This window comes from Cervus canadensis, chromosome 8 (genome assembly GCF_019320065.1).
Source record: "Cervus canadensis isolate Bull #8, Minnesota chromosome 8, ASM1932006v1, whole genome shotgun sequence".
NCBI lineage: Eukaryota > Metazoa > Chordata > Mammalia > Artiodactyla > Cervidae > Cervus > Cervus canadensis.
Genome location: NC_057393.1, coordinates 50,760,204 through 50,785,499, shown reverse-complemented (window position 1 = coordinate 50,785,499; position 25,296 = coordinate 50,760,204). Strand labels below are relative to the sequence as shown.

At 47.3% G+C, this 25,296-nt stretch overlaps 2 protein-coding genes across 2 annotated transcripts; both read right to left on the bottom strand.

Annotated features, from left to right (window-relative positions):
* Positions 1-3,625: 3,625 nt before the first annotated feature.
* LRIT2 (leucine rich repeat, Ig-like and transmembrane domains 2) lies at positions 3,626-7,813 on the bottom strand. Its single transcript, XM_043477286.1, has 3 exons — positions 7,704-7,813; positions 6,623-7,404; positions 3,626-4,419 (listed from the first exon to the last, which is right to left on the bottom strand). The coding sequence occupies exons 1-3, from the start codon at positions 7,811-7,813 to the stop codon at positions 3,626-3,628; spliced, it is 1,686 nt and encodes a 561-aa protein (XP_043333221.1).
* Positions 7,814-11,078: 3,265 nt separating this feature from the next.
* On the bottom strand, positions 11,079-24,788 carry LRIT1 (leucine rich repeat, Ig-like and transmembrane domains 1). Its single transcript, XM_043476164.1, has 4 exons — positions 24,581-24,788; positions 20,573-21,039; positions 17,076-17,381; positions 11,079-14,756 (listed from the first exon to the last, which is right to left on the bottom strand). Exons 1-4 carry the CDS (start codon positions 24,700-24,702, stop codon positions 13,783-13,785), a joined length of 1,869 nt encoding a protein of 622 aa, XP_043332099.1. The 5' UTR covers positions 24,703-24,788; the 3' UTR covers positions 11,079-13,782.
* Positions 24,789-25,296: the final 508 nt, after the last annotated feature.

Here is a 25,296-nt window from a genome sequence, read left to right as displayed (position 1 = left end):
ATTAAAAATGCTTGCTCCTTGGAAGGAAAGCTATGACAAACCTAGACAGCATATTAAGAAGCATAGATGTCACTTTGCCAACAAAGGTCCATATTGTCAAAGTTACGGTTTTTCCAGTAGTCATGTACAGATGTGAGAGTTAGACCATAAAGAAGGCTGAGTGCTGAAGAATTAATGCTTTTGAATTGTGGTGCTGGAGAAGGACTCTTGAGAGTCCCTTGGACTGCAAGGAGATCCAACAAGCCAATCCTAAGGGAAATCAGTCCTGAATATTCATCGGGAAGACTGTTGCTGAAGCTGAAGCTCCAATACTTTGGCTAGCTGATGCGAAGAGCTGACTGTTCGGAAAACACCTGGATGCTGGGGAAGATGGAAGGCAAAAGGAGAAGGGGGCAACAGAGGATGAGGTGGTTAGATAGCATCACCAACTCAATAGACATGAATTTGAGCAAACTTTGTGAAACACTGGAGGTCAGAGGAGCCCAGAATGCTGCAGTCCATGGGGTAGCAAAGAGTTGAACACAACTGAGCAACTGAACAACAGAATGTGAAGGATATTAGCATGGATATTCTGTCATTGTGTGTATGTCAGTTCAGTTCAGTTCAGTCGCTCAGTCATGTCCGACTCTGCGACCCCATGGACTGCAGCACGCCAGGCTTCTCTGTCCATCACCAACTCCCGGAGACTACTCAGACTCATGTCCATCATTGCCGGTGATGCCATCCAACCATCTCATCCTCTGCCATCCCCCTTTCCTCCTGCCTTCAATCTTTCCCAGCATCAGAGTCTTTTCCAAAGAGTTGGTTCTTCGCATCAGGTGGCCAAAGTGTTGGAGTTTCAGCTTCAGCAGCAGTCCTTCCAATGAATATTCAGGACTGAATATATATAGTGCATATATATACATATCTATTTATATATGTATTTCTACATATACACACATATGTAAACTAGTAAGAGCTGATGTTCCTAATGATCAGTGTCTGCAAAGTCAGTCAAAGAAAACACAAATGGACATGGATGCCTTAAATGGTGATAACATTTATGAGGGCTTACTGTGTGCCAGACATTGTTCTGAGAACTTTACATGTAAAAATTCATATAATCAACAGGACAACTCTATGTAGTAGTTACTATTATCATTTCCAATTTACAGCTGAGGAAATTAAGGCACAAGGAAACAGAGTCACAAAGCCAGGAAGAAGCAAAGCCAAAATTTAAACCCAGGTAACTGGGCTGCAGTGTCAATGCTATTGACTAACCATATTGCCTAATCAGTCTGAGTAATGCACATCTTTACTCTAGGATTTTTTAAGGGAAAGTTTAAGGGACAGATTCTCAGATTTCCTTTGTGGATTGTGTTCCCTTGTCCTAAATTTCCAAGTTCACAGATTCAGCTGAACATGACCCCTGCTCAGGACATGCTCCTGATTCTCCCTGCTTCCTACACTTCTCTTCTACTCCCCTTTCCCTCCTCCTGCCCCTCTGTCCACACCCACCACGAAGTTTTCATTGCCAGAAATGGAGGCCAAGCATCCACTCCTGCCTTCACTTTAGACCCAGGCCCCTTCATGAAGGCTGCAACGCCCACCCGCCAAGAACTGCGGATGGCCTTTGATCCTACGGAATGAAGTACCTGGAGGCCAGTGGAAGTACATTCTTGTCCTGCTCCAACAACTTTATCATGGGAAATTTCTCATAAACAAATTCTCTGTTATATAACATACACATGTGTGTTGTCTGTATACATATGTGTATATATATATATACACACATATATCTATATAAAACTATATATGTATCATTCAAAAATGGATGTTCTTTGGTGTGATAATGGCATTGTGAGTGTGTCTTTTTGAAACTTCATCTGTTAGAGATAAAACTAAAATATTCACAGGTAAGCTATGAAGCTTTGTATCTTCCACAAACACTCCAGTTAAAAAAAACTGTTGAGGGGTATCCCTGGTGGTCCAGTGGTTAAGACTTTACCTTCCAATGCAGGGGTGTGGGTTCGATCCCTGGTCAGGGAGCTACAATCCCACATGCTTTGTGGCCAAAATAAATAAATAAATAAATAAATAAAGCAGAAGCAATATTGTAACAAATTCAATAAAGATTTTTTAAATGGTCCACATCCAAAAAAAAAAAACCAACAACTGTTGAGAGCAAGGACTAGATGAAACAACACTGGAAATGTTATAAAAAAATTTTTGAAGTTGACTGAAGGGGAGGAACAAGAGTGTCTCTACTTTTGGTATGACTGAAATTTTCCATAAAAAACTTCTTGCCCAGAAGAAAATCAATGAGAATTAATGGAACAAGTTGTTTGATATGAGAGTTGTCTTCAATTTCTAAAAATTCATTACAACCAATACTGATTATCAACACAGTCCAGGGGTTGGATGAATCCAGTAGTTTCAGCAAGAAAGGTCAGTCTCTGCCCCAAGGGCTTGCAAGCAACAAAAACATAGCACATCCTGTTATATTCTTTATTTCTTTTCCATAGACATGGAGAGTCCAGGAAGACTACTTGGAGGAAGGACATGATTCTTAAGATGTATCTGGAAGGAACTGGGAAGAAAGGTAGGAAGGAGGGAGGGAGAAAATATTTCTGGGGACGTCACAAGAAGGCCAGCTTACCCTTGAACCTTCAGAAGGTTTTCCTGTGGCAAGTTGGAGAAGCTGTGAAGACATAGATGTGAGTTTAAACCCTGGGAAAGACCTCCATCAACAGGGCTGCCTAGAGGGACAGTGAGCCCATCCGTGGGTTTCATGGGGACCCCCACTCCATGTGAGCGTAGATAAGAGGAAACAGTCACCTCTCAGGAGTTTAATAGGAGGGCTTGAAACATTAACTTGAAACAGGAGTAGGTATTATATCCTTATTCATGTGAAAAGCATTTGTCATACTCAGCACTGAGATACTAGGAAGACAGAGCTAAACAAATAAGCCTGAATCTCACAGTCTCAAGAAAATAGGTGGAAATCAGGATCGTGTAATAGTAACAACAATAATAATAGTCATATGATTTTATAGAGATTCTTTTCCTTCCGGATATGGCTCCCAGAAGCCATATAACTCTGGTTTCCAACAATCACTAGATATGAGCCCCGGGCTGCAGCCAGTCCCCTGTTCCTTCCTGCTGGCAATGCCAGGCTCTCAGGAGCACCAAGGACTGCTCTGCGGGACACAGACACCCACAAGAGGAGACTCACGTCACGCACCAGCTCTCGTTTCACCCCAAAAGGCAGCTTTTTCAGAACATCAGACTCAGATGGTTATAACTGCCTGAACTTCTGCTCCTTCACCTGTAATCAGGGGTAGAAGCCTACCTTTCTCCAGTGGGGTAACATATGTGAAATGTATTATATGTTAAAGTTCCGTGTAAACATATAAATGTTATACAGTTATTTACAAAGAAAATAACATGTATTAATCTCCAGTCACCATGGATAATAAAATGACTAATTGGACGAAGCTCCTTTGGCATCAGTTCCATGAAGGTAAAAAAGACTGTGACTCCAGGACCGTTATGTGAAGTTCAGAGCCTGGAACTGAGTCGGTGCTCAGTAAACACTTGCTGAATAAATGGGTCGAGCCAAGTTGAGCGGCCACAGAGAATTAGTTTAAGGGCTGGCGGTCCACACCAGTCCTCCCCCGTGGTCATCTCCCTCTCGGGGTCTCTGCTCGTCCCCCTCCCGCTTATCACCTCCGGGCCCCAGGCCGGCCTCACCGACGGCGGTGTGGTCTCTGGAGGAGTCGTCCCTGTGCTCCGGCACCGCCAGGGGGCCCCTGGGGGCTCTCCTGCGGTGAAGACACCAGCGCCGGCCCCACCCCCGGCAGCGGCAGGGGCCCTGGGCCGCCCAGGCGTAGGCGCCCACAGCCACCGCCAGCAGCGCCGCGCACAGGACCACCGAGGTGTGCAGCAGGCGCTCTCGGCCCTCCAGCCCGCCGTCGTCCCGGCCGGTCACAAAGACCACACACCGGCCCTGGCGTGGGGGCTGGCCCCCCAGGCTAAGGCAAACCTCGTATTTTGTGCCAGGGAGGAGATCATCCACGGTGTACGTGTTGATTCCCGGGCCGACGTGGACCACCTCCTTCCTGAGGGCTTCGTCCGACGCGATATAGAGCGTGAACCACTTCTCCGGAGTGTCCGCCGCCGCAAACCACTCCAGCAGGATCCCCTGCACGGTCTGCTTGACCACCCGCAGGTCAACATAGGCACTGCTCTCCGAAGGGGAGAAAAGAGCATGGGGTGCGAGCAGGGCCTGGGCGGGCTGGACGCGGAGGGAGATGACCACGGTACTCATGCCAAGGGAGTTGGAGGCCAGGCAGGTATAATTGCCTCTGTCCACCAGGTGGGCAGCAGGTATGACCAGCTCAGACAGAGTAGCATCTTCTGCAGTAAACGAGGTCAACACTGGGTGGAGAGAGAACAAAACAACTCCGGTAGACATTTCTCTGATAAACAGTCAGTTGGAGAGTGTCCAGCAATGCTAGTTTTTTGTGGGGTTTTTGTGGGGAAGGGGGGTGTTTGTTGTTGTTTTTAAAGTGGTGGTGACCATTTATTAAGCATGTGTTCCGTGCCAGGTTTTTGCCTCTTGGGCTTCCCTTGCGGCTCAGCGGGTAAAGAATCTGCCTGCAATGCAGGAGACCTGGGTTCAACTCCTGGTTTGGGAAGATCCCCTGGAGAAGGGAAAGGTTATCCACTCCAGTATTCTAGTCTAGAGAACTCCACAGACTGTGTAGTCCATGGGGTCGTAAAGAGTCAGACACAACTGAGCGACTCTCACTCACTCACTCTTTTGCCTCTCAGCAACCCTGTAAGGTAAGTATCCAGTTTTTACACATGGGAAGTTGAGGACTAGAGTGATTAAGCCACTTGTCCATAATTAGAATTGTTCAGAGCCATCGATTGATCTGGAACCTTGTTCTTCTGTCTGTGAAGACTGCACTCTTTCAGCTTCACTAGCTCCTCCTACCAACCGACTTTAGCCTTGCCAAGCTACCCCCTGGTTTCTAGGAGATCTCTAACAACAGTGTGATTGTACAACATCATGAGCTTCAGAAAGTACCTTTTTACTATGCAGAGGTAGAGTGGCTCAGAGCCTGGAGCCAAATGCCTGGAATCTATCCCTTACTAAGTAAACGGTCTTGCATTTACTTAGTAAATTAGTAAAATCCATGTACTAAGTAAGTAGAGTTGCTTAGATTCTCTCGGCTTCAATTTCCTCACCGTAAAATGGGATGATAATGTACTCACTCCATAAGTTTGACAGTAAGTGCTCAGTAAGTGTTCGCTGTTACTATTATTGAGAGAATGGATTGAACATGATACCAAAGAGACTGATAATAAAGCATCACAAAGACAACATCTGGATGTACCTCACCATTCTCAAAGAAGCTACAACAACAAATGCTGTATTTCTCCTTCACTGGTATTTAACCTCGAACCAATAAGATGTAATCAAAATGATAGGACAAAGTCAAAATTTCAGTTAATTAGGTATTTTTTCCAGAGTTTTGCCACCATGTATAATATCTGAGTGCCTGTATTTCTCCAGTTTTACTTAGATATTCCCAGCTGTCTTCTAGATAGTGTCAAGATGCTTCTAGAAAGGCCATCCCTGGCTTCGTGATGTGCTCCAAACCTGCAGGGTCAACATTAAAGATGACTTCTGCTGAGGTATGAAAGCAGAGCCTAAACTTCAGGAAATGAAAGACAGGTTCGAATCCCAGCAATGGGACCCCTGGAGGTCTCTCCCTGGGTCCCAGTATTGCAACTTCAAGCCAATAAGGTCTGATCAACATAGTGGTAGGATGTGTAAAACTCACTCAATATCTAGGACTTCCCAACCTTGCCTGGTAAGAACTAGCTGGAGGTTAGGGAATGGGAGAGTGAGGAAACACTTGTTAAAATAAATGCTCTCGGGGTCTCCCCTGGTCTAATTGAATCAAATCTCCAAGGAGAGGTCTGAAAATTTTATTTTAAACAAGAACCTCAGGTGAGTTTGCTCAGAAAAGTTTAAGAAATAAGTAATAAGTTATCTCTAGACTCAGTTCTAGTCAGAAATTCTATGATTTAAAAATACTTAGTATATTATTTTGCATCTAGAAGACTTTCAAAGAATACATGTGTTCATATACAACACTATTATATTTATACAGTATGTTAAGTCAACTAATATATATTTATGTCTTACATACTGTATGCAACATATATATGTAAGCAACAAATACATATGTAATACATATATTTACACCTTACATCTCATAGAGATCTATATGCAACACATATATAAATATATTATTATATACACCTGTGTGTAACAAATATAAATATCATATTGATAGACCTACTGCAACAAATATATAAATATATTAGTATATAGTATTTACATCATACATCCTATAGAGATCTGTATGCAACCATTTAAAATAATGCCAATAGTGGGGCACTATCTTGGCATGCTTTCTGTCGTGGTGAGTATAATTCAGGCCTGTCCCAATCTTACTTGCACCCCTCCTTCATGATTGACCCAGTTTAGAACTTCTCTTCTGAGTACAGGGTTGCTACAGAACTCCCAGCCCCCCCGATATATGGAGAGGGTGCACGTACTTACCATCAAATTCCCTCCATGTGCTCAGAGGATAAGTCCAGGAAACAGTTGGTGAGGGGCTAGCCTGTGCCAAGCATCGCAGTGTCACATTCTGTCCCACCTGGACGCTGACATTGGCACTGGGGGTTGAGATCTGAGGCTTCGTGCAAACACTGAGCTCCGTTTCGTGAAAAAGTTGCCCTGCCTTGAAGAGAGGACCTCGGCACATGAGATAGGGATTCACCAGGATGACTGGAAGGCTGATGGACTTGATAAACTGGACAAGTCCCCTTAGGCGACAATCACATAGCCAGGGGTTGTCGTGAAGCGCCAGCACCATGCTGGAGAGAATCTCAGCCTCACGGCCAGACTGCCGGTGTTTCTGGTAGGCTGGCCAGTTCAAGAAGACATTACTGGATACAACTGTCAGTCTATTGGAAGATAGGTCAAGGTAGGTCAGGTTGACCAAGAACTGAAGAGCTAGTTCAGGGAGTGCATCAATCCTGTTGTGTTTGAGATCCAAGACCCTCAGGAGCGGGGTGGCACGGAACGCTGTCCATGGTACTGAACGGAGTTTGTTTCCCTCCAGTCTCAGCTCTTTCAGTTCTGACAGGTGCTCCAGGGCTCCTAGGTGGATCACAGTGACATTGCTAAAATTGAGCCAAAGGTACTCCAAAGTGCTCATGTTGATGAAAAACCCTAGGGGCAGTTCAAATACGGGTGAGTTTTCAATTCTCACTTGCTTGAACTCTTCAGGAAGGTTCCTTGGGATCTCTCCCAAAGAGATAGATATGCACTTCAGAGTCCTGTACAAAAAAACAGAACAGCTTTGAGATGAACATCAAGAAACTGGGAATTAGGATCAGGGTCATCCTGGTATCAGATGTATGAATTAGAAGGAAAAAAATGTAAGTCACTTGAGTTAGACCCATTCTGGTAAAAATGAAGAGTTTATCAAACTTTAGCTCCAACTAAACCAACTAAAGTGAGTTTCAAAGAGATTTTGCTGATTTCCTGCCAAATCTTGGCCTGCTCCCACACCACATCATCCCCAAAGAAAACTCACTCCCCTACACCCTTCTGGGATCTTGCTAGCCCAGCGCACCTCCCGAAACTCTCCTCTGAGCAGGCACATCCTGGCAGACAGGATGGCTGAGCCGCATGTGAATCCAGAAGGACCAGAACTAGCAGGAAATAGTGAGGAACTGAAGCCATAGCCTTCTGTAAGAAACTACTTTATGAGTTTTTTAAATAAGTACAGTCCAAGCCTCAAAGTGGCAAATCCTATTATTGGTAATCCATAATGATGTAGGTCAGCACAGCAACAGCAAAGCCCTTGGATGCCCTGAGGTCTGTTATGGCCCAGATCACACGCTCAGTAAGAAACCAGAAGAGGGAGCTATTTCTCCTAACTAGATCAAAAATTCACTCTTTTTCTGGCTCTTGAGTCCAGAGAGCAAACTATCAGGCAGATGTCTAATTCAATCCTGATACTGCCTTCCCTTAGTCTCATACGTAAAGATCAGAGAAACAAGCAAGTAATGCTTTTCTGAGCACCATGGTTCAGGTAATTTGGCCAGAATCCATCTAATACTTCATCAATCACAATTGGCTCCTGAAACCCAGAACTTTCAACCAGTCTCTAAATGCAAATGCAGGTGATGGTTGACAAAGTAATTTTAGAACCACTCTTATCAGTGGCAGTATCTCCAGCATGTGGTGGATTCATTTTTCTTGTGAGTTAAGACAGCTTCACCTGCTGCTTGAATGACCAGAATCAGAGAAGCATCATGGTACAGAGGTTAAACCACAAGACTGTGCTTTCTGATTAAATCAAAGCACATTTCTTATCCTGAATCACATAACTTATCCTGAATGCAGTATATCTCACATATTAAATTTTTTAAGTGAGATTCTATGTGACTATGGATACTTTGCCATTCTTCATTCATTCAACAAATATAAATTGGTCATCTGCTCTAAACCACACCCTTGCTAGATGCAAGGAATGTTGTGGCTAGCAAGACTGCCATGAATCTGGTCCCATGAGGCCTTCTCTCTAGCTTATGCTTCCTAATGTTGAAATATTTGAAAAGTGAATTTCTCTGTGCAAAGTGAAAAAATGAACACTTTTTAGTGTTTCTAGGAAATACTAAGATTATGCAAAATAAAGTATCTAACATATAGTAAGTACCCAATAAAGTTTAATTCACCTCCCACACCAACAGACTCTTGAAGACAATCACTGTCTATTACTTGGGGTACTATTACTTCTGATGGCTATCGAAATTCCATGGGTTCCCCTAAGATTCATGATATACATTATACCCTATAAAAGACCTCAGGGAAGAAAATCCGCTTAGTAGCTAACCAGTGATGGGGAAATGGGTCACCAACTAAGCTGATTACACCGCAGGCTTTCCATCCAAGCCAAATATATTTGCTGGAGTTCACAGACAACCTAACTCTACAATATGGCTAGATATCTGGACTTCCTCTCCAGGTAAAAAAAAAACTAGAAAGGAAGGAGAGTGCCATGGGCACAGAGCTGTGGCCGACAAGGAGAGGTGCTGCCTAGACACCCTTTGAGGAAGAGTCAGTGCTTCCTTGCCCTTCCCAAGGCAGCCCCATGCAGAGACTGACGGTGGTGAGGGCGCAAGGACCTGGCCAATTTGGCATGATGGGGGACAACTCTGATGGGTGGTTCTCATTCCAGAGTTCCCTACCAGGCTGGCCAAGATTTTGTCAGGCTTGCTTTGTGGGAAAATGTGATTCAATCTATGGGTATCACAAATGACCAGTGAGTTCTTTTCTCATCCCAAAATAAAAATGCCAAAAGAGCCCTACATCCCCTCCAATTCCTTCTCTGTTTATCCCAGCTAGCCTTCTTCAATGAATCCTGCTCAACTCAGCCTTCCAGTGGTCTGCTGGAGCTTGAGAAGAACACCCACTGGCATGTCCTCTCTGAAATCAGCCAGGTCACCTCTGTACTGCTACTTTTCTCCTGACTCCCTCATCCTCTGGTTTCCTTATCTGATATTTGGTCATAGGGAGTAGCTGTGCTGTTGGCTGGAAGACTAAACTCAAGAGATGGAACAACAAAGGGAAGGGATCTGAGAATACTACACTTCCATCTCCCTTCTGGGAGGATGCTCTTAGGAACTTGGCTCTTAGGATTCTTAGTAGAGACAGAGCCATGGGAGAGGAGTTACTCTATGTTTGTGAAATAATTAGATAAAAATGGCTTCTGGGCAGCAGCAGATTTCCTATCTATTCAATTGGAAAAATGTCACTCCATGACCATAACTTTTTTAATTATTATTTATTTATTTGGCTGTGCTGCATCTTAGTTGGGGCATGCAGAATCTTTAGTTTTGGCCTGTGAACTCTTAATTGCAGCACATGGGATCTAGCTTCCTGACCAGGGATCCAACCTGGGCCCCCTTCATTGAGAGCATGAAGTCTTAGTCACAGGAACACAAGGGAAGTCTCATGACCAGAACTTTGGGAGAGCTCAGACTGAGAACTAGGCAACCTACTAGGGAGCAGATGTGCTGTCCTTCCTTTTTCTCAAACTGGTGTTTTTCCTTCATTCCTCCACCTGCTCCAACCATGTCCGAGATGGTCCTCTAGGCTCCCCTTGTTCTGGGGCATGCCTGTGATAGACACACAGAAGGCTATGTCCCTAGGCCCTCTTGAAATAGGTGGGCTACATGTCCAATATTCACGCTAATGAAATGTTGGAGGAAATAATGTTTCAAAAGTCCCTCCATGATTCTCCAAGTTCTCTTTTCTCTTGTTGGAGCAAGTGTTGCCATTCCAGGTGGTGGAGCCTTCATCAACTTGTGTCCCTGGGTGAATAAGAGAGCAGGACCCTTTCTCCATCCTTATTTCCCACTCACTAAAGTTGACTCCATGAGAGCAGGAATGTTTCTATGTTAAGCCACTGATATCTGGGAGCTGTTAGCACAGCATAAGCCTAAGCTATCCTGACTACAATGCCCTTATAATCAAATAAAATATGCTCCAAAACTTGTAAATTGATTTCTGTCTCTCTTGTATTATATGACAGTTAAAAGTTTGCAACTCTAGTCTTCTAAACACACTGCTGAGTCTCTTGATTAATAGCATAGCTTAATAGCCACATCCACCTCCCAGGATTAAATTTCGCTTGTCTGCCTTTTGGTACCCTGTAAGGTTGCAAGTCTACATCAAGTGACCTTCTATGTAGATCAGCAGGAATATAACCATGTTGCATTAAAAAAAAAGAAAAGACATCATAGAGATGTCATGATTCCGCCAAGCTCCAGACAAGTCTTCCTAGGGCCACATGCTGTGGGAGCACCATAGTACAGGCTGGTCTTCAGCATCTGGGAGATTAGAAATTCTTTTCCCAAGACTCTAAGAAGACATTAGGTTTACAGGGACTGACTTATAGTAAGCAGACTCATGTACCAACAGACTAATATATAAACAGGACATCATTTTATTTTTTACAATGTGAATGTGTTTTTTCCAATGACTTGAATATTCATGAGCACAGTCCAGGATGATTCTTCTCTACAAGAGCAAACCAAGGAAGACAACACACAAAGAAAGACTGACAGAAGGGGTACTGGAGGCTGACCATCTTGGGAGCCATTCCATTCAGACCACTAAGGTAGGTCTTCATGAATCATTGGGAAGTCGAATCTTTTTTCGATCTTTTTCACACACACACACACACACACACACGCACGCACACACATGCACGCATGCAGGCACATACACACACACAATATTGGATAAATACTAACACATTTTTGCTTTCAAGTTCCTGATTTTTCTGCAAACATGGTTCAATAAAACTGACTACATGTTAGTTGGGCCAGTAATTGTTCAATCTTGATTGGCTCAGTCAGTCATTTAGAGAAAACATCTTTATCATTTCAACAGATGGCTGCTTTAATCTACCACACTTAAATTTGTTCTGATTTGGGGAGTGCCTGTCAGTCTCATATATCAGACAATTAGAGTTGAGTCTTGAGTCTCATAAGGCATTGCAGAATGCCTTTACACATCTAAATTGATGGGGAGCCAAATTCAGCCTGCCACCTGTTTTTGTAAATAACATTTTCTTTGAACTCATCCATGCTCATTAACTTGCATATTGTCTGAGACTGCTTTCACACTCGAGAGATGAGTAGCAGCAACAGAGCTTAAAGTATCTCTTATCTGGCTTTCTTTACAGAAAAAAAAGTTTGCTGACCTATGATATAGACAGTGGCTTCATCATGTTATAACCAAATAATTTCCCTAGCCAATAGCAATGGTTCTCAAATTATAGTCAGTTGTACCCTCCAGGTGATGGGCAGGAAATACACATATATGAAAATCCCATGTTCATATGCACTGGTGCTCTCGTGGTTCTGACCCCAGGTTTCACTTAGCTCGAAAAAAACCCATTTCCATAGTAAACCTGCTATGGGTCACACTGCAGAGATCAACATTGAATAAAGACTCTCAGCCTGTCTGGAACAGTATCAAAGATTCAGATCCTCCAAGAAAATGTATCACTGTCCTCTATAAATTATTCAGCTCTTTGGGCTTCAGTTTTCTTGTCTGTTAAGTCAAATAGCCCAGGCTTCGAAACAGGTCATTTTGAAGATCAAAATGAGAGAAAACAAGAAAAGAAGTTGTAAGGTCATCCATCATAAGGTCTTTCGTAAATGTCATAGGAAGTAGTTCAGAAATGATTGCTTTTTATATTCAGCAAATATTAAAGATGATACAGGGTCTCAGATGACACTAACAAAATAGCTTCCGGTGCATCACTTGCTGTCCCCAGTTTCAAAAAGCTGTGCCATCACTTGCTTTCCTCAGTTGTTAGCCAAAGGCCTTGGCACCAAACACCTTGGATGTTCTCTTCCAAGAGAGAAGACAGTCCTATAGACAATACAGAACGCTGGTCCTTCTGCTGGGAACATCTGCCTGCTCCTGTGCACAGAGACTGCATCTCAGAGGTTTCCCACCTTTAAGCAAACTGAACCGGAATCCTCCTTTGAGGTGGCTTATGGAGTGACCCAGGAGGCTCTGAGACACCCTCAGGAACTCAGGTTAAGTTTCAGTTAGAATCACAAAGAGTGCTACATGGGGACAGAAGCGAGCTGTGTGCCGGACAGTGTCGGGTGCACCAGGCCACCCGCCTCAGGATCTCTCAGATCCCTTCAGTCTCAGATTCTAAGTACATGAGCAGTAGTCTTGTGGGCATCATCCAAACCTCCCGAATTTACTAAAAAATCAGATGATTAGAATCCATGAGTGTCCACAGTGAGGGCATGGTGTTTGTCTCTGGATGTGTATGTGTGTGACTGTACAAATGTAGAAAATGGATAAAAAGATTAAACGTGAGTGCCTACGAGTTAGCATAAATGTAGTCAAGATGTAGTATAGGAAGTAGTAAGGACTAGCAACTCTGGAAGCAAGTGTGTGGGCTGAATGCTAGAGCTGCCACTTCCTAGCTGTGTGCTTGTGAGCAACATAGGTTAGATCACTGCTCAGCAAAGTTTGTCCTGCCCCACCATTACCTCTGTGGGAGAACTGTCCCTTTCTGCCCTGTTAAAAGCTTAGTTTTGGCCATTAGACTCATTTTGGCAGATAGAATATGGGCAGAAATGGCAGTGTTCAGGAGCTTAAGAGGTATTGTATGTTTTTGCTCATTTCTCTATCATCTGACATCTCCATGAAAGAAGCCTCCCCCAGGTAGCCACTGACTCTCCATCCTGGGCCCCAAGTAGGACACATGTAGCAGAGCCACCCCAATCAACCTGTAGACTGTGTGAAAATCAGCGCTTGTTGCCTTGTACCACTGCGATTTTGCCTTTGTTTGTTACGCAGCAAAAAGTGATACAGGCAAGTTACTTACTGCCCCTGTTCCTTCTCCAGGTAAGCTAGGAGCTGCTGCAAAGGACTGTCATAAGAATTAAATGCGTTAATATATATAAAGCACTTAGAACACTTCCTGGCACATAGTAAGTGCTTTTATAAGTGTTAACTGTTGTAGTTGTGTGTAAATGTAAGAGGAAGCAGGTACCTGGGTAGGTAAGAGTGGGTGAGCATGGACTCAGGTGTCAGAGTGGAGGAGAAGGAGGAGAGTGGGGGCAGGTGTGTAGGCAGCTGTGTGCAGAGAGGGGGACGCACGGTCCTCAGCAGAAGTACTCGTTGATCCGTCTGCTGGCCCTGATGCCCACGGCCTGAGAGTCCAGGCTGGAGCGAGCAGAGAGGAGTCTGTCGGCCTCACTGAGGCTGTGCTGGGACAGATCCTCCGAGCCGTCCTCGCTGTGGCCCAGCCTCTCCAGGTTGACGTAGGCACCTGTGGCCTCGCCGGAGCCCCTGGTGCGGCACTTGCGCCAGCGCCTCCGGACGGCCCCGCAGCAGACGAGCAGCGTGAGCGGCAGGGCGATGACGGCGGCCACGCTGATCACCACCACGTTGATGAGCCGCTGAGTGGCCTCGGCGTCCACCACCTCGTCGGTGGAGAAGATGACGCACTGCTCCTTCCGGGGCACCAAGCCCCGCACGCAGATGCACGCCACGTACTTGACCTTGGGCACCAGCCCACGGATGGTGACGCTGGTCTTCCCGGGCGGCACCAGCACCCGCCGCATGTCGCGCTGCCCAAAGACCGCGTAGAGGACGCTGAAGGCAGTTGTGTTCCCAGCCTGGGGGTCTTTCCACACCAAGGTCACGCTCTGGTAAGTGTCCCCCACCACCTTCAGGGAGCTCACCGTCTGGGCCTCCTGGGGGCCGGCCGGCACGTCCGAGTGCTCTTCTGGGGCCCTCATCTGGAAGTGCTGGAGGAACAGCTGCTCCTTCGTGTTGGGCGCGGGGGGCCCGGTGGCCGGGACGGCAGGCTCAGGGACGTGGGGCGCGTGTCTGGCCACCATCTTGTTATACGCGGCAGCTTCCTCCCCCTCGCCCGTCCTTGCCCACAGCGCCCCGGGGCCCCCACTGCGTTCCGTGAATGTCTGCGGTTCCGTGACGACCAGGGAGATAAGAGTCTCAGAGGCTCCCAGGAAGTTCTTGGCCTGACAGATGTAGTCTCCTGAGTCCAGGTGGGACACGGCAGGCAGGCCCAGTAGAGCCCAGCTCGTGCCGTCACTGGAGACTTCCCCGTGCACTGCAAGGGGGAAAAGAGACACATGAGGGAGAATGAACAGCCCCATCTGCCCCAAGCTTATTTACAGCCAAGTTCACAGCCCCTGGATTGTGTACATTCTGCCCAACACCCGAGAAAAGACTGGGCTTTATTGAACTTTTTTTAGATTGGCCAAGGGAATGGAGATCAGCTGGGATTAAATCTGGGGACACCCAGACTGCCTGGGGACACCCAGGCAGAGGTAAAAGCCTCTGCCTACAATGCGGGAGACCCGGGTTCAATCCCTGAGTCGGGAAGATGCCCCTGGAGAAGGAAATGGCAACCCACTCCAGTACTCTTGCCTGGAAAATCCATGGACAGACGGAGGAGCCTGATAGGCTACAGTCCATGGGTCGCAAAGAGTCAGACAGGACTGAGCGACTTCACTTTCACTTTTCAGACTGGGGCAGAGCATAAGAATGATCAACCATCTAGATCTGAGATGTTCCAGTACTGTCTTTCAGGGCCCTGATTTCTGCAGAGCTAACCCCTCAGAGGCAGTGGGCTGATAAGTTGGGGATGGGGGTTTGCATGCACCTGAGGCAGAGGACCTCTACAAGTGCTCTGCACACCCCTGCCTGGGCCCACTGCCGCTTCCACCAATGCATCTCCAACTTTTCTGTTTTAGGTGAGTGGAACTCCTCCACAGTTTTGTTGGTACGTTGATTTCAAACCCACAGCCCTAGAGCAACACTTGCCAACCTAGTTGAGGGAAACAGAGGAGAAAGCTGGGAGGGATGGGAGGTGTTCTGGTCAGAGGCCAAAAAATGATGCCTCCTCCATCCTCTTTCTGCATGTAGGTGGGCTGTGACTCCTGCAAACCCCTTTCCCCAATTCAGTGCCAGGAATGAACCATCTCTGTCTACACAGCCAAAAGGGCACAGGCTAAGGACTCCCAGTTCCTCCTTGTATGAGCTGTGTGGTGTAGACCAAGCATTTAGCCCCTCAGGGCCTCAATTTACTTATATGCAAAATAGAAGGATAATCAGGTTGTTCTTTAAAGTTCAGTGACATTATGTACATAATACATTTAACACATGAAGAACTCAGTAGATGGTAACTCCTAGCATTAATTACTTCTAGTGATACTGGCTTCATATTTACCACTTAGAAACTTATTGTAAATATTAAATACACTAAGAGATTATTAGAGAAATGCAAATCAAAACCACAATGAGGTACCATTACACGCCAGTCAGGATGGCTGCTATCCAAAAGTCTACAAGCAATAAATGGTGGAGAGGGTGTGGAGAAAAGGGAACCCTCTTACACTGTTGGTGGGAATGCAAACTAGTACAGCCGCTATGGAAAACAGTGTGGAGATTTCTTAAAAAACTGGAAATAGAACTGCCATATGACCCAGCAATCCCACTTCTGGGCATACACACTGAGGAAACCAGATCTGAAAGAGACACGTGCACCCCAATGTTCATCGCAGCACTGTTTATAATAGCCAGGACATGGAAGCAACCTAGATGCCCATCAGCAGATGAATGGATAAGGAAGCTGTGGTACATATACACCCATGGAATATTACTCAGCCATTAAAAAGAATTCATTTGAACCAGTCCTAATGAGATGGATGAAGCTGGAGCCCATTATACAGAGTGAAGTAAGCCAGAAAGATAAAGATCATTACAGCATACTAACACATATATATGGAATTTAGAAAGGTGATAACGATAACCCTATATGCAAAACAGAAAAAGAGACACAGAAATACAGAACAGACTTTTGAACTCTGTGGGAGAATGTGAGGGTGGGATATTTCAAAAGAACAGCATGTATACTATCTATGGTGAAACAGATCACCAGCCCAGGTGGGATGCATGAGACAAGTGCTCGGGCCTGGTGCACTGGGAAGACCCAGAGGAATCGGGTGGAGAGGGAGGTGGGAGGGGGGATCGGGATTGGGAATACATGTAAATCCATGGCTGATTCATATCAATGTATGACAAAACCCACTGGAAAAAAAAATAAATTAAAAAAAAAATATTAAATACACTAAGAGAACACTTTCTACCCCAAAGCCAGTGTTTCATTCCTCTCGTGTGCGCCCTGAGAATCCACCAGTCTGTGGCTGGTGGAATATGACAGAACAGGTTGAGTGCCACGATCATCATTGAAGCCACTGCCCTCATGCCCACGTCTGGCTGGAGCCCTCCAACTCCATTCAGACAGGACGGGTGTAGAGAGCCTTCCTTAGCCCTCCTCCTGGCAAACCTGAACCCCCTCCCCACCTGTGTGACCCACCCGTCCTAGTCTGGGATCTCAGCACAGTGGTCCCTGGAGGTCACACACCTGTGCCATTGAGTGGGTGCCCGTTGGCCCTACTCCAGCTCATCTCCGGCCCGGGGACCCCAGTGGCCCCACAACGTAGCAATACTGTGCTGCCCAAAGGGGACCTGATGCTGGTCATCCCTGGACGGAGCTCCGGACTCTGGCACTTCCTGAGTTCCAGCTGGCTGAAGACCACTCCAGCCAGGCTACGTGGGCTGGCACACCTCAGCCTGGCCTCTATGAAAGCCAGGTTTGGAGCCCAGCCTTCTAGAAAATGGACCAGGTCGTAGAGTCGGCAGTCACACACCCAGGGGTTGTCCTGCAGCCCTACAGGGGTGAGAAGGAAGGCAAGAGGTAAGCCCAAGGTATTCAGATCCCCAGGCCCAGCGCCCCTTTCCCCCCAGGGAGGACAAGTTACGTCATGATCTCAGAGTCAGCAGAACTGGCCTCCAGGCCCAGCTCCTTGCCTCACTGGCTATACAACCTTAGGTCTGGTTCTTCATCTAGAATGACAGCATTGGGAATTCCCTGGCAGTGCAGTGGTTAAGACTCCATGCTTTCAATGTAGGGGACATGGGTTCAATACCTGGCGGGGAACTAAAGTCCCACATACCACATGGTGTGGCCAAAAATTTTTTATAATAAATGAATAAAATAAAATAGAATGATAGCATTACTCCCTTTTCTGGGTTGCTATAAATATAAATAAAGGTAAATCATATTAAGCACTGGGTGAGTGGGACAGCATCATGCATGGACACAGGAGCCCGGCCGGTTACGGTTCATAGCATCCCAAAGAGCCAGACACAACTGAAGTGACTTAGCATGCATGTATAAGCAGGACAGCATATGGACAAAATTGGCAGTTACCACTGCCACTGTTGGACTGATCCTCTCAGACTACTGGCCAGGCAGTGGGTATTTCTGTAAAACCTGAAATATGCCAAAATCTATTTCTAGAAATGCTTCATTACCCCAACCCTTGACACCTATCCCCCCAGTATAAGTGTACTTTCAGCATCACTCCAGCAACGAGGGTGGATGTTCTGAGCCATGATCCCTTTGACACAGGCTCAAAAAGACAAGAGTGAGGATGACAGGAAATCAAATCCTGTTATAGCCTCAGCCCTCTTTACTTTAAAATTTAACATCTTTATAGAGCTGAAGGCAGGTTACTGCACCCACCCTATCAAAGAACTTTCAATATAGAGAGAGGTATCATGTGTCCTCAACCCTGAAACACAATTCCTTTTCATATGTTTGCATTTCTTAAATACAAAATGAATCATATAATGTGATATCCTTCTGTCCTCCCCAGATTGTTATTAAATTTGATAGTGTCTAATCAACAGCATATAATATATTTACATAGGTGTATTTGATATATTTGGAGGGGAAAATGTCAAGGGTTGGGGACAGTGGATTCAGACCTGCTTGTATATCCATGACTCTGGGGTCCTTTAGAACACTGGATGGAAGGCACTAGTTTATTTCCCACCCCCCAACCCCATTCCATCCTGGTGACTGCTATCCTGTGTCACTGGTTAAATGCATTTTATGATACCTCTGCATCACAAGAGTCATCACTGCCCAGCTCTGGTAGTCAGCTCTCCGACTTCACTTGTTACAACAGAATCCCCAAAGAATAAATACAAATGGCAAAGTGAAAGGACAATGAAACTTTCACCAGTCAGATTGGCAAAAGTTAAACATTCTGTCCACTTTGATTGTTAGCCTCATGCAGGAAAAGATGTTCATCCATCTTGTTCACTGCTGTATCCTCAGCACCTAGAATGGAGCCCACACATTGGCTGGCTGAGTTACTCAAATAACCTTGCTGAGTAAACACACACATGGGTGGGAGCAGGTAAGAACTGGCACTTTAGAGACCATGGTTAATATTAAAACATCTAACTTGTGCACTCCATGGACCCAGAAATTCCACTTCTCTAACTATTCTAGAGAAACATTTGCCTCCGTGCACAAGAATGCATTGTCAAGAATGTTCTCTGCAGCACCACAGGTATTAACAAAATAAGGGAAGCAATCTAAAGGCCCATAAAGGGAGGAATGGTTACATAAACTGTAGTGTAACTGTTTGATGGGGCTTCCTCCGTGGCTCAGTGGTCAGGAATCGCCGGCAATACAGGAGACTCTGCAGGAGCCTTGGGTTTGACCCCTGAGACGGAAGATCCCCCAGAGAAGGAAATGGCAACTTGTTTGGAGAATCCCATGGACAGAGGAGCCTGGCGGGCTACAGTCCACGGGGTTGCAGAGAGTTGGACACAACTAGCGACTAAACAACAACAGTAATAACTGCATGTGGAATATTATGCCAAAGTTTTAAAAAAATGAAGTTGATCCATTTGTGGTAACTTACAAAGACCTCCAAGACTTATTGCTGGGCGAAAAAGTGCTGTTTTTTACGTATAATATGATGAAATATTCCTAAAGTTTCTATGTGCATGTATGTATGTTTATGCATGTGTATGTAAATGTATTGTAGAAGAGAGGGAACATGCAAATAAACATAACAGTGACTACCTTTTAGGAGAGGGAGAAGGAATTATAATCAGAAGAGGGCACTACATACACACACACACACACATATACATACATACACACACATATATATATTTAGTTCAGTTCAGTTCAGTTGCTCAGTCATGTCTGACTCTTTGCGACCCCATGAACTGCAGCATGCCAGGCCTCCCTGTCCATCACCAACTCCCGGAGACTACCAAAACTCATGTCCATTGAGTCGGTGATGCCATCCGACCATCTCATCCTCTGTTGTCCCCTTCTCCTCCTGCCCTCAATCTTTCCCAGCATCAGGGTCTTTTCAAATGAGTCGGCTCTTCCCATCACGTGGCCAAAGTATTGGAGTTTCAGCTTCAACATCAGTCCTTCCAATGAATACCCAGGACTGATCTCCTTTAGGATGGACTAGTTGGATCTCCTTGCAGTCCAAGGGACTCTCAAGGGTCTTCTCCAACACCACAGTTCAAAAGCATCAATTTTTCGATGCTCAGCTTTCTTTATATATTTAAAGGGCATTCAAATTTGATTTTCAAATAAACAATGTCTTTCCATGTAAGTACTACCATATACAGTGTTCTTTACTAGGTAAGAAAGTCTGTAAAGTACATAGCATTGGAATGGGTTTGCTGTTCCCTGCCCCACTTCCAGGGACGTGAGGTGTCTAAATTTTCCCTGTTTGAGAGACATTCCCTCGCCTCAGGGCAGGAGCTGCTCTGAACCACTCTTAAGATTGCTCCAGCCCCCAGTGCTGTACCCCACATAAGCCAAAGCATGTTTAGGGGACATCTGTCTCTCTAATGATACTCCTCATCCACTCCCCACCACCCCACTCTCCAAGACTCCACCAGGGTTCCCCCACCCTCCTGGGACAAGGGGAAAGTCCAGAGCTGGGGTGTGAACTGAAACAGTCTGGCCGGGAGCTTGAGCTCCTAACCCTACCTGTCAATGAGTGCCTCTTAAGAGATGCCATTTCTTACCTAGGACCAACCTGGCATGGTGACCGGGAAGGAAGGGCCCGGTGTGCAGGTGAATCCAAGTGGCGAGCAGCTCCTGCGGGAGCCTCAGCAGCTGGTTGCTGGAGAGGTCGAGGAAAGTGAGGTTCCGCAGGAAGCGCGCGGCCTCCGGCGGCACAGCGGAGAGGCGGTTCGCCTGTAGGTCCAGCAGCCGCAGCTGGGGGGCGTCCCTGAGCGCCGCCCAGGGGAAGACGGCCAGGCGGTTCCCGGGCATGCGCAGCTCGCGCAGGCGGCGCAGGCCCCTGAGCATCAGCGCGCTGAGCTCGCAGAGGGCGTTGTAGGGCAACCACAGCTGCTCCAGGCGGCCCAGCGTCTTGAAGGCTTCCCCGGGCACCCTGCGAATGGCCGTCCGCTCCAGGCGCAGTTTGGAGGTGTCCGGAGGGACAGATGCTGGGGGCAGAGTCATGTCAGGGTCGTTGCACACCACTGTCCTGGACACAGAAATGGGAGTATTTGAGCAAAGGTTCTGTGGAGTGGGCCCGGTCCCCTGCCTGAAGGATCTCAAGCTTGAATTGCTATGTCCCCTTACAGCCCATACCTCCTGCAGCCAACGAAGAATGAATAGTATTTAGAAATCCTGAGACCGTCTTGTGTACTGTCACATTGCATCTATGAATTGAAAGGGTTTGTTTGTTAAATTATAGCTCAGTTTGCATTGGCTTTTCATTAAATATGTGTATATATATATAGCAATGGCATCAGTTGTGGAAGCCATACAAGAGATGCCTCAGGCCCCTCCTGACTCTGAGGGACCTTGAGATGATCAAGGTGTTTAAAAGCTGGAACTTTGCAGTCTCACAGGTAGATTAACCTCTGGGCTCTTTGCTTGCTGGCTGTGTGCCCCTGAGTATATTATGTAACCTCTCTTTTCCTCAGTTTCCCCAGAATAATAGACTCCTCCTCAGAGGGTAGTTTGGGGGGTTTTAATGAGGTCATATGTGTACCAGCTCTGCAATATCTGTTCCCTGTAGAAACCAAATTACTATTGACCAATGTTTTAAGTTTTTGCATCTAGCACTGCAGTTCCATCAGGTCAGTCTTACCAGCTCCTTCCCATGCTGCTTCTGCCCAGACAGTGACTTCTTAAACCTCATTCTATCAAAAAAAAAAAAAAAAAAAAACCTCATTCTATCAAGTTTGACACAAAAGCAGAGGATAGAGAGAGAGCAGGCGGCAGTCCCTGCTCTCGAGGAGCCTCCAATTCAGGACTCTGTTATACACGATCACTGAGAGCAGCACGCCCACATGTGGTGAAAGGGAAAGATTCTTAAGAGAGTAAAACTTGGAGGCTGGGCCTGAGGGACTCAGCCCTTGTGCAGCCCCCGTTTCATCTGGAGGACGTCTCTGCTCACACTGCAAGAGGTGGGGGGGTGGGGGGGTATTCTTCGTTTTACTAAGAGAGGTTGTACTCTTATAATGTCATAACACATGGCTCATATCAGCCTTCCCGGCACCACACAGACACACAGGCTCCACCAGCATCCTTCAGCTTAACTCACATACAGTCCTCAAAAGTCAGTTGGGCTTGGCTAGTTATTGTCAATGTGCCCACAAAAGGCCTGGTTACTTCCACCCACTCATATTCATTCTTCAGATGTCCATGGAACTCCTGCTGAGCGATGAGTATAGTAGAAATTCAGAAGAACATCAGACTCCCAGCCCCTGTCCCTGTACAGCTTATAATTTAGCAAAGAAAGAAAAAAAGCATTGGAGGCAATGATATCTTCAGGGATAATGGAAGCTTGGGTGTTGCAGGGAGGTAGGTCTGGATGTAGGTGGAAGGAAGGGAGTTGATGGGAAAACACGTGCTGGAAGGGGGAGAAAACAGTCAAGGAAGGGATGAAAGAAACCAGTAAGAGCCCAACACAGGCTGACAGCATGGCTCCTGGTGGGGCAGAAAGGCACGAAGGATGTGCAGATACATCTTTCCAGGTGTCCAGACTCACCCTCCCCCCAGGAAACCACAGGGACCCATAAGTGCACACAAGCTTTTCATGATCGGGGAGCATGGAGCACAGGCAGGCCCGCCAAGGGCTCAGATGTAAAAACTGGGCCCTCCAAGAGGCCCGAAGGCATCTGAGATGCTAAAGGAGCCTTGGTCTGACTGTACCACCTGCCTGTGGCCACTGGGGACCTCAGGATCCTCTACAGCCTTTCATGGCCTCATGTCCCCTCATAAGACACTATGCAGATGGCCTTGGTGCCTATTAGATGTGAGACTTCTGGGCAGGTAGAATCGATGGTGAGAGCTCTGGCTTTACAGGAGGGATGACCACTGGCTCACTTTAGGGGCCCTGAACTGCCCTTGGAATTTCATTTTCCATCCTAAAGCCAACCTGCTATCAGAAGCCTTCCTTGGTCCCTGCCCATGGCAGCATCACCAGGTAAGGAGAGTTCTGGAAGTAGAACTGGAGCTCCAGGCTCTAGGGCCAGCTCTGATGCTGTGCCGCTTGCAGCCCTCTGCTCTCTGTAGGCTGCAGGGAGGCTCTTTGTCGCCCTGATCACACTGTTCTTGTGTGCTAAGTCGCTTCAGTCTTGTCTGACCCTTTGCAGTCCCATGGACTGTAGCTGCCAGGCCCCTCTGTCCGAGAGATTTTCCGGGCAAGAATACTGGAGTGGGTTACCATGCCCTCCTCCAGGGGATCTTCCTGACCCAGAGATCGAACCCGCATCTCTTATGTCTCCTGCATTGGCAGGCGGGTTCTTTATCACTAGCACCACCTGGGAAACCCCTGTCCTTGGCCATAGGGCATTTCTTGGCCTGCTCAGGGCTCAGCCCTGACTTCCCTTGGGGAGAAGATCCTTACCTCTGATGATCCATTTGAGTTGGAGCATCACAGACTTGGCCTGAATATGGAGCTCTTTCTGTTCTTCAGACCACACGGGGTATCCTTTCTTGGGGGTACCTCTCCATTCTCTACCTCCCACCACACCCAATCAGCCTGGCACCCACTGGTAAGATCATTGAAAGAGTTGTACTGATAACATTGCTGCCCTGATCAGAAACCATCAGTGGCTCCCCAACCCTCATCTAAGACAAGGGGGAAAGGGAGGATGAAATTCCAGAAGGTTAGAAAGATGGTAAGAAAGACCCTAGGCCAAGGACTGAAATCTTTGAGCAAATTGGGAAATGCAGCAGTCATTAATGGAGTGTTGAAGAGGTCAGAGAAAAGTTAGTTTAAAGATTGCCAAAGAGAGACAGGGAATAAGCCATGGGGGAAGAGCAAGGGTCCACAAACCACGGGGGCCTTGGGAACATCCCAGGAGGGGGCGGAGGAGAGGATGGAAGTGCTCTCCAGGCTCAGATGGAAGATGGGGAAAGTCAAAGAAGAGACTGAGGGTGGAAGGGTCCTTGCTTGCAATGGAATGGACACTCTTGGCCTTTCCAAGAGCCCATAGAATGGAGTCAAGGCTGAAATTCCTGGAGACTGGGCCAGAGGGGACCCTAAGTGGGAAAAGCATGAGGAAGCAGGTGGTCCCATCATGGGTGGGGTGGTAAATACCTGGGATATGATTTGGTACCCCCAGGAAGTGAGGAAAGAGAATGGAAGAGTCCTGGGGAAGAAGGAGCTGGGGAGATAGCGAGGGGATAGTCAGGGGCAGGAAGGAAGGAGAGGAAACAAGTAAGGGGGGGGGGGATTTCCTGTGCCGTGAAGGAGGGTTCCTCTCTCAGGATCCTGGCAGAAGACTCAGGGAGGATTTCCTGGAGCTGGCACCCCTGTACCCCACCCCTGCCCCCTGTGTATAGGTACCTAGTATCCCCACTCCATCCCCAGGGTAGAGGTACAACCTGCTGACTGGAAGAAAATGCAGCACAGACCAGCCCATGAGACCCTTGGATCTTGGTGACCAGGGAGATGGAGGGTTCACCCAGCCATGGTCCTAGGACCCTGCATCCAACCCCTCCCAGCCCAGACTAGCTGGGAGAGCCTCAGGGGCTGAGCGCCCCACCCCCCACACCTGGTGCCATACCTGGCTTTGCTGCCATCGCTCAGGACATGGAGGCTGCAGCTGCATTGAGAGGGGCAGGCACCCTGGGCCTGTGGGGGCCCTCCGAGGGCCAGGAGCCAGAGCATGCCCACCGCCACCCTCATGGCTCCTGGCTTCTCTGTAGCCCAGGCAGGGGCCTGTCCCTCACTGCTCTGTCCTGCCGGCCCAGCCAACCCAGCAGCTGCCCACTGCTCATCGTCTGTCCACACCCCCACTTGAAGCCATCGGATAAGCACAGACAGGCTGGGGATTAGGGAGGGGAGCCCTGGCCATGCACTCAGCGGCTTATTGCTTCCTGGGATCACCCAGTCCTGAAGATGGGGGTGGGGGATCCCCTCTCATGGCAGCAGCCGCAGGCCCAGAGATGCAGGGCACAGCCAGAGGTGGGCGGTCACCCAGAGGGGCAGGTGGCTGCTGGGCTGACTGGCAGGGCTGCCCACCTGCAAAGCCACTGCATGCCGGCCAAGCTATGACTGCACAGACCCCACAGGGTGCCTGGGCTCAAAGGAGATGAAGACAGAACCGGCCTCTAAAAAGGGCCCCTGGAAATTCTCTCGGTGACATTATCTTATAGTGAAAAGACAATGAGACAAGGCGGTAAGGGCATTAGAAAGAGCCCAAGCTTCAGGCTGGGTCAGCCAGGTTCAAATCTCAGCTCTTCCGTTCACAGGCTGTGATCTTGAACAAGTTACATGGCC

Bases quoted from the DNA above. Each gene is read 5' to 3' on its own strand.
- LRIT2 (XM_043477286.1), bottom strand. From the start codon at position 7,813: ATGGCTTCAGTTCCTCACTATTTCCTGCTAGTTCTGGTCCTTCTGGAT. The intron at 7,405-7,703 runs GTGCGCTGGGCT...TTTTTTGTACAG, and splicing joins TCAGAGGAGAGTTTCGGGAG to GACTCTGAAGTGCATATCTA. The intron at 4,420-6,622 runs GTAAGTACGTGC...CTCTCCACCCAG, and splicing joins CACATGGAGGGAATTTGATG to TGTTGACCTCGTTTACTGCA.
- LRIT1 (XM_043476164.1), bottom strand. From the start codon at position 24,702: ATGAGGGTGGCGGTGGGCATGCTCTGGCTCCTGGCCCTCGGAGGGCCC. The intron at 21,040-24,580 runs GTATGGCACCAG...TTCTGTGTCCAG, and splicing joins AGCGATGGCAGCAAAGCCAG to GACAGTGGTGTGCAACGACC. The intron at 14,757-17,075 runs GTGTGTGACCTC...TCCCCCTTGCAG, and splicing joins GCACCCACTCAATGGCACAG to TGCACGGGGAAGTCTCCAGT.